The 9,595-nt window shown below is 32.8% G+C and overlaps 2 protein-coding genes across 2 annotated transcripts; one reads left to right on the forward strand and one right to left on the reverse strand.

The window, feature by feature from the left end:
- The first annotated feature begins 2,240 nt into the window (after positions 1-2,240).
- LOC114317034 (kinesin-like protein KIN-UC) lies at positions 2,241-5,619 on the forward strand. The gene is made up of 4 exons (XM_082902750.1): positions 2,241-2,481; positions 2,790-2,939; positions 3,732-3,820; positions 5,286-5,619. The coding sequence occupies exons 1-4, from the start codon at positions 2,241-2,243 to the stop codon at positions 5,361-5,363; spliced, it is 558 nt and encodes a 185-aa protein (XP_082758876.1). The 3' UTR covers positions 5,364-5,619.
- Positions 5,620-8,260: 2,641 nt separating this feature from the next.
- Positions 8,261-9,287, reverse strand: LOC114317035 (uncharacterized). Its single transcript, XM_028263724.2, has one exon. It carries the CDS (start codon positions 9,285-9,287, stop codon positions 8,541-8,543), a length of 747 nt encoding a protein of 248 aa, XP_028119525.2. The 3' UTR covers positions 8,261-8,540.
- Positions 9,288-9,595: the final 308 nt, after the last annotated feature.

Raw genomic sequence — 9,595 nt, forward strand, 5'->3', positions numbered from 1 at the left:
CCATTAACTCAAGTTTATCTCTAGCTTTAACTTAATTATAATTTGATCCTTAAATTTTTAATAATTATATTTTTTACAAAATAATAATATATAATAAATTATATATTTTCTCTAATTGTGATTAAATAATATTAATATAAATTTTACCGAATAATTAAAAATCTGAATTGTTACATCTCTGATGCACGTGTCTCACTGCCTCACCACACAAACAAACACTCTAGGGCACAACACAAGTCATGTCAACAACAAAAATGGAAAAACGTTTTGAATATTTTTAATTATTTTAATTTCAAAATATTACGATTTAAATTTTTTAAAATTTAAAATATTTTATAAAAATAAATCCAAACTCTATTTTATAAAAATATTTTTAAATATTTTAATTTTTTTTATTATGTATTTGGTTATGATTTGAGTATAAAGCTGTGAAAGTAATATGGAGTTTCGAGTTATGTGTTTGGTTATGAGTTTTAAAAATAATTTCACAAATGAGTTTTGTTTTATGTGTTTGGTTACGATTTGAGTGTAGAGTTGTTTTTAAATTTAAAATATTAACATTTTAAATTATTTAAATTATTACGATTTAAATTTTTTGAATATTTATTTTAATTTTTTACTTATTAAATTTTTTAGATTATTTAAATTATTTAAATGTTTAAAATAAAATTAAAATTAAATTAAAATTAAAATTAAAAATAAAATAAAATAAAATAAAAATTATTTAAATATTTAAAATAAAATAAAAATAAAAATAAAAATAAAAATAAAAATAAAAATAAAAATAAAATTATTTAAATATTTAAAATAAAATTAAATAAAATAAAATTAAATATTTAAATTTAAATTAAAATTATTTAAATATTTAAAATAAAATAAAATAAAATTAAAATTAAATTATTTAAAATACATAGGATAATAAAATAAAACCTCACTTTTTATCATTTTACAGAAAATGGAAAAAAAATTAAAATTAAAATAAAAATAAAAATAAAAAACACATGAAAAAACCATTTGCAAAAAAAAAAAAAAAAAAAATTAAAATACACAGGACAATAAAATAAAACCTCACTTTTTATTTACAAATAAATAAAACACATGAAAACTCATTTTTGAAATATAAAAAGAAATTAATGTATACAAAGAAAAAAAAATGAAAAAAAAGTAAATTAAAAAAAGAAAGAATTTAAAAAATACGCCTCATCCCAAAAAATTAGAAATAAAAACATCTACACATCAATTAGCATTTGTCACGTAATTTACAAATAAATAAAACACATGAAAACCTATTTCTGAAATATAAAAACAAATTGATGTATACCAATAAAAATAAATAAGATAAAAATGTAAATTAAAGAAAAAGAACACATTAATGTATACAAAAAGAAAAATGACAACAACATAAAAATTAAAAAAAAAAAAGAACCATAAAAACAAAAAAGATGCCAAATCCAAACGGAAAAAGAAAAAAAAAAATGAAAATTCATTCCGGTCCAAGATGACGCTGACGTGGAAGATGCTTGTGAATGAGTTGACACGAGTCACTTGAAGGGCAGTTTGGTCTTTTAATATGGAGACACCTCACCAAAAAGCTAAAAGGTCAAAAAAGTCAAAAAGTCATTTTCAAACCAGGTTTTTTTAACCTTGGTTAAAATAATCTAAAAAGTCAAAAAATCAAAAAAGCCAACTCACTTCCCAAACGGAGACTAAATATCGAACTAACCTGTTTGCTTTTGTAACCGTGAAAATAAAGCAAAAATTGCTTAATATTGTCTCTTACTTTCATCTTCAATATCTAGAAATGAGCCCATAAGCAAAAATTGTTTTCTTTCGAGCTTAACTTGTCATCGGATTGTTTATGTAGTTTGAAACCTATTCATGTTCTTTCTTTCATGAACTGCATCAATTTAATTTTCCATAATAAAGCATGCATCTTGTTTCTGTACCAGTTGTATCTGGAATATATACAAGATTTACTTTCACCAGAGAAGATTAATATCCCAATTGTTGAGGACCCCAAGACTGGAGAAGTGACATTGCTTGGTGCAGTGGTAGTTAAAATTTGAGATCTTGATCACTTTTTTCAACTACTTCAAACTAGTGAGGCAACCCGTCATGCAGCAAATACAAAGATGAACACAGAGTCTTCTCGTAGTCATGCAATTCTTATGGTCGGCTCACGTCAGATTCTAATTTCTTGATTTAATCCTTAAGTTTATAGAGTATAATCAACATACTTTATGACTGTTCTTGAAACATATTACTTTCCATATCCGCTTTTTTTCTTTTCTTCTCTCTCTCCCCTTCCACTGTTCCAATGGGTTCATGTTCGGAGAGCTGTCCATGAGGAGGACAATGATGCTCCTTTTCATGAAAAAGACAGTAAAAGGGATTTATCTAATGGTCATGGCATTCCTACTGTACGAAAAAGCAAGCTGCTGATTGTGGATCTTGCTGGATCTGAGAGATTAGACAAATCTGGTTTGTTGTCATACCACATATCTGAAATACTCCTTGAATTTCAAACTGCCATTTCTGCCACTGTTGTTCTTCTCTCTCTATCTCTTGCTTGTTTTTTCCCCTCCCATTTGTTTACTTCGAAGTGCCCAAATTTATCTTCATGTGGGTTAATATTATAAGATTCTAATCCTTATTTTTACCCACTGAAATGATAAAATAGCAATGTGCTCTATTGAGCATTGAGTTGAGTTTTTGTATGGTAGAATGGTGATTTGCTTTTATCTAATACATTATTTTTCAGTACTTAATGCTTATTTTTATTTGTGCAGGCAGTGAAGGCCGCTTGCTTGAAGAGGCAAAGTTTATTAATCTTTCTCTTACTTCCCTGGGGAAATGCATAAATGCATTGGCTGAAAACAGTCCTCACATTCCTATTAGAGATTCTAAACTAATGAGACTGCTTCGTGATTCATTTGGAGGTCATTCTGACACCTCTCACTTTCATACGCCTTTCTAAGCACGATAGACTTAAGTAATCATGATTTAACAATATATAGGTTTTTGAATGATATAAACTTAATTCACTTAAACTCCTTGATTAAGCTAATCTTCCCATATTAGGGTTTCTACACACCAAAGAATGGTGTATAAATAGCATGTACTTAATCATCTTCCAACAACGTCATAGAGCATTTTCACATATGAAATATAACATGCCCTAACATGCAATGGAAATACTAATATCTAGGATATCACAAAAGGCGAGTACATAGACTGACCTTGAAACACTAAAAATTAATCATTATTGCTATAAAAAAGCTCATTGTATCTTCACTACATTTATGAAGGTTTGTACAGATGGAACATGGATGCAAGGAAATTAACAAAAATCTATCCATATACCCTTTGGATTTTGCTGAAGCATTCAGGCTAGTGATCACCACCATGAAGGTCAAAATGAAAACAATGATAACATTAGTAGAAAAAACAAAAATGACTGCATTGAAAGCATTGGCTTATCAAGGGTTGGAGAGGCTGACTAGAATTTATTTTCCAACTCCAAACAATAGTGTTACGCTAATAATCATTCGCACATTTTATGTTTTTGTGATTCTACAACCAGGTTTCAGTTCTCATTGTGAGACTTGGTTAAAAAAAAAAAAAAACTCATTTAATTGATAGGGAATTTTATTGAAGCAGAGTATATCTCAGTTGTTTGCATTCTATTTATGTTGGTTTCTATGAAGATTTATCTTTATTTAATGAAACAGGCTCTGCGAGGACATCACTTATTGTAACAATTGGGCCGTCTTCTCGACATCATGCTGAAACCTCAAGCACCATAATGTTTGGACAACGGGTGAGTTAGATAAAGCACTTCATCATTCAAATATAACCTTTACACATCATTTCATGTCTTTGTTCACTCACTCTCTTTGCATCTTGTTGACATTCTCTTGATTTTGAGCTATCAAATAGTGTGATACTTACAACTTAATGTTTGGTATTATCTGTTTTTAGCATAAAACTTTACATCCTCCAGGTTTCTTGCTGTTTCCATCTATTTGACATTCACATGTTTTCTTTTTATTTGACCTCTCAATCCAGTGCTACATGTATATGTTGCCAAACTGTCTGGTGTTGCTAATTTTGAGAGTGGACAGAGGACGATGTCATCTGCTGTGTCATTATTAGTCTAATTCTCTTTGGAGAGGAAAGTGTGTTTGGAAGGGAAATATGCATTGCATTGCCAAGGTTGTTAATGATTATCGTGTTTTGCAGTCAAGAAACTTCATTTGAGTTGCTATTTGGGAAATAGATTAGAGAACCAGGCAACTTAAGATACTTAACAAGGTACTTAAACAAGGGGAAACCTTTCTAGAGTGGGAAGTGTTTTGGAAAACTCAAAGAGAAATGGAAGCAAAAAAATTTGGTAACAAATCATGGGAAATGGGAAGCTAACTGAAATTTGATACTAAATGGCATAGAAAAACTTCCAGAGAAAAGTCTGACAAAATTGAGATGAAACACTGTAAATAATGTAAATTGTGAACCGTAAGGAATAACTAATTTACTATTGAGAAAAGGTGTTGGAAGCATAAAAACTAGAAATATAAGGAAATGCGTTCCTCATAAATGTCTTCTTTGTTTCCAAATAGCTTCTGAAAGTTTCCTACAAGATTTTCAAAATTCCCAAAACTTCCTTAATCATTCTGATAAAAGTTAATTTTTAAAACAAGATAGGAGGAAACAGGTTTTTTCCCTTGAAACCAAGGCTTCTCTGCAGCTTTGATGGAAGCTTTCTCATTGTGGAGGCCAGAATAAATTCAATTTTGGAGGCCAGAGTTCATTCTACGGCAATAGAGCCTATTTATCAGCTGTAGACAAGCCTAAAAACTCATGGAAACATTTTCGAATCAATCCTACCTAACATTGATGCTGATACCTAATAAGATTCAAACCCTATCACTAAAGCTATTAAAATGTCCTTAAAGAAATAAGAAAACAGCAACATTAATTGAAAGAATCCTAACAAGACTAACTACTTTAGTCATCAATGTATCATCTTTTCATGGGTTCCATATCAATTGAGCTGCATCAAGCAGCCTCTTTTCTTTTTTCTCCACCTCTATGTTTTATGGCTAAAAGGGTCCATTGGTTGGTGATGCAATGGTAAATAGTCTTTCAAATGTATGACATCTACAATCAAATCATAAAGAACTTAGAATGTAGTTTTAAATGTTTGTTATGGATATTTTTCTTTTGAACAACTTTGTAGAATAGTTGTCTTAATCACGGCAGCTTAATGTTTATTGCTTTTGCAGGCCATGAAAGTTGTAAACGTGTTAAAGCTTAAGGAAGAATTTGATTATGAAAGTTTTTGTTGGAAGCTTGAGAATTAGGTGGAGCATCTAACTGTGGAGATTGATAGACAACAAAAGTTGAGGGACAATGACAGAGTTGAAATGGGAAAAAACCTCAGAGTGTCAAAAATCATTTTCTGAAGCTGAAAAGAGTTTAGTTACAAGGTCTGACGTAGTTGTCGCTCCTGCTGGTATATGTTTTAGAGTTTGGATTTGATGATATTATGGCTGTGTTTCAGTTCAGACTTTCCAACTTCCAGCTTATTCATTTTATTTGGAGCTATTGGTGCTCTAGTTTTGTCCTTTTTAGGTGTATGTGTGCGCGCGTGTACGTGTATGCGTGCGTGTGCGTATGGCAATATGTTCTATTCACCAGCATTCTTTGTTTATTTTTCAAATTACTTTCTCTAAATATGTTGCACTTGTTTGCAGTTTCTAGCAAAAGAGAATGGTCGCCTGGAAAAAAAGATGAAGGGTATATTAGATGAACTGAAGCGTCTAAAAGATCATAATGATTTTATGCATGATGAAGTTGAACGCTTAGAAATGAGTCTAAAACACAGCAAGGTATATGAAACACACATTTTCTTTTCTTCTTTTTTCCTCCCCATTTTATCCTCTGTACATTCTAGTTTTCTGGTAAACTATGAACTAGCCCCACACTCCCAATTTGAGTACACTTCGGTGGTTACGTGTTTCTCTCTTACTGCCCAGTAAAATTACTAGAAGAAAAGTAAACTTATGATCAATTTCATCTATATGGTAGTCAAGACCTTTGCTATGTGCTGGTTTTCTTATTGTTTCCTAGTTTTAAATTGTATTTGTTTCTTGGATCCAAAGTTTTGGCTTTACAGTTTAAAAAACAATTTATTTTTGGTTACTATTATTTGGGTCGACATGTGCACAAACACTAACTGTGCTGGTTTGTCTGCTAGTAGCAATACCAGCTTGACAGTTCTACGTATTAGAAAGTACTCGTAGATACCACCCAGATGTATGAGAAGAAGATAGGAGAGTTGATGAAGCAATTAGAGGAGCAGCAGGCTCACTCTGAAAGCGACAATTGCCTCTATTAACCACGTTAGAATCTTTACCATTGGGTTGAACAAAATATTTGCTCTTAACAACTAAACACCATAGTGAATCACTTTCAATAGGAAATCTCCACAACCACTTGCCTAAGAGAGCAATGTTCCTAGCAATGATATTTCCTATAGCCAGACTCCGTTTATTCCTAGGGGGAATGAACCCTTTTACCCTCTTCACACTCAATGAACCCTTTAACAATCAATAGGAGTGATCTTCAAATATTGATAGTTACTTTCTGGTGGAAGTTGTCAGTTCCACTTCTTTTAGTTTTTCCATTTTGGAAGATATATTCATCCTTTAGGTGCTATAAGAACAACCAAAACTATTCCTTTTTTTAAAATTTTCCAACATACAATCAGTTCAAATAAAACTACACCTTTTGATTTGAAATATTTAAAATGCTACTTAGAAAGGGGGTAGTTGTAAAACAGAGACGCACTCCATTTAATTTGTACACAGCTGCTTAGAATTGTGTCTTATTCTATCTGACATGGAAAATAATGCCCATAGTCCGGAAGTAAAATTGGGTAATAAGACAAAAGTTTAGAGAGGCCTTTAAATTCATATACTTTCCCTGGTTATAGGTTTCTAAGTTAATTATGTTGCGACTGTTTGAATAAAAAGGTGTCCCATACTTATTTATATATGCAAATTTATTTTAGATTTTGTTTGTTTATATCTTTTGAGTTTCAAAGATAGTGCTCGTATGTTGCTCTTGTTCTGCCCATGTCATGTTCTGATCTATATACGGGTTTGTGTTCATTATAAATATGTTTGTGGTCTTCTGCAGGATCACCACTATCACCAAGTACTAGAAGGTTGTTATGCTTGTGCAATATCAACAAATGCAATGTCCATCGAAAAATGGATCAAGAGTTTGATTGGGATCTTCGTTGTTACCTCATCACAGAGCCTGTTTAAGTTGGAGTTACTTGTGTAGATGGAATGCATGTCCTTAACATACCTGTTGCCCATTTTCATGATGCAAGATGTCGAGTAAAGACTGACTACATGCTGTCTCAACCTATTGGGTTCTGTTATTGCCGAACCCTAGGAGGGCTCTGGATGAGACAAGAGGTGTAAGGTTGTTATATTACTTGTTGATGGGGTTTTCATGGCACATTGGCCTTCTCAAGTGAGGATCTAACAAGGTGGTGATTGTCGGTATCTGGTGCTAGTGGTTGAACGGAAAGATCTCCACGGACGTGGATGCTGACAATATGGGAAAAAGATCCTGGGGTAATGTATTTTGGTGGTGGTGATTGAAGAAAATTTGGGGTTCAGGCCTCAGAATTAATGCAAAACCATATTCTTGAAGAACACTGTATGTGGGCATTTTTTTGTTTTCATCAGGCGGTCTCATATGGGCCAAGTTTTCATATCGTGTGTCAATGTTTTCTAAAAGTGATTGGCTTCACTTTCCGTTTCATTTCAAATGCAGTAAGCTTGTTCATATTATAGTGTTCAAACATTGTTTTAGAGCTGTGGGTGGGAAAGAAGATCCTGTGAAAAGCGGTGGAAGGTGAAAATCAAATAGAAAATGTTTTTAATGGTCAACAAAAAAACAAGCTTATTTGGACAAAATAAAAAAATAAAAAAAAATCCAGGTTTGGAAGGTGAAAATGTTTTCAGACTAAAGTTTTGTCAATGTCACAACACTATACCAATGCCGCCACCACACAACCACCTCCACCGCCCTACTGCTGCTACCAACCACCCTGGTCCACCACCACCAATATAACTCAATTGTTCTGTTAAGGCTGTGAAAGAAGCTTACATTTTATTAACAAGTTACAATCAAACATAACAAAATGCAAAATTAGGAATGCATAAAGATCATATAGAGGAAGAAAGAAGAAGATTTCTGCTTCAACAATCCTGCCAGAAACGCATTTCAAGAATTTTACAAGGAATTTTCCACTCTGAAACATCAATGGATTAACTACTACTACTTTTAGCACCATGATCTTATTAGTGTGTTGTGATGCCCAAGCATGATAATAATTATACAACAAAATATAATTTACAAAAGGCCTTATGCAGCATTCAAAGTGTCGTTGAGCTGAATTCCTGCATCAGTTCCTCCAAGCGACAACCATCCTCTTTATCGGTCCCTCCAACCACTCCTCAAGTTTTGCTTCTCTCAGCTGTAAATTCATCATAGTTCTCTGAAAACGAAACCAACTGATGATTCGACGCACTTTCATCAACTGGGAGTTCTTGTTGTAGCTCATCATCAATCTGACTTGACACGGGCAATTCATCAGCTTCTGCATCTGGCAGAGTAGAATTGGTGATTGCGGCTGAAACTGGTAGTGGTGGATTACGATAAGACACAAGTTTCTCGCCCTTGCTTTGTATCGATTCTTTAGGGTCAAGTTGAGGCCACTTGAAATTGCTGGCTCTTTCTTTCGCTGATTTTAAAACTGATGTCAGATAATTACCAGTTCTTTCACCATCTTGCCGCATAGACTCTGCATTACAACCCCAAGTAGATGGACCCCACGAACTAGTTCTTCCCATTTGAAAACCTGAACTTGGGTTATGGATCAACCCTCTTTTAGTTTGTTTTGTTGACATGATCGCTAGAGATTTCTTGATGTCTCCAATCATCTCATCAGCTATAGGGAAGTCGCAGTCTTTCATAGACCTCACCATTGCGATAGAATCTTCCAGATCTTCTGTGTGCAAAGTCAACTCCCAAGACTTCTCCATGACATTGTTCTTGAGGTTAATAAGGTTTGGCACTGCATTTTGGGTATGTTGCTGGACGTGGAAAAGTCCCACCGAGGGCTCATTGGCCACGCATTTTATCATCTCTGCCAAGCTTTCAGTTACCTCCACAAAACCATCAACTATGGATAATTCATGCATCTTGTTGAAGGCGAATGGCAGTTCATCACGGGTTTCACTAAAGTTATTAAGGAACCCGATTTCAACGGAAAATGGTAGATAAAGTAAAATAAGAGAAAAAGAAGAAAATGTTTCAATACATTAGGAAGTTCTATATAATTTTGTTGTTGATGCCCAAAAAAATCTTACATCAGTCCAAATTATGTAATATATAATCACATGAGCACATATGAAAATATAGGAGGCAACAGTAATCACACTTCAAAACGGTGGTAACAGAATCTGTGATTTCACTTAATTACTCTCATTTGAGATTTCAGATTGTAGAA

The sequence above is a fragment of the Camellia sinensis genome, chromosome 13 (genome assembly GCF_055761805.1).
Source record: "Camellia sinensis isolate YWXY chromosome 13, ASM5576180v1, whole genome shotgun sequence".
Lineage (NCBI taxonomy): Eukaryota > Viridiplantae > Streptophyta > Magnoliopsida > Ericales > Theaceae > Camellia > Camellia sinensis.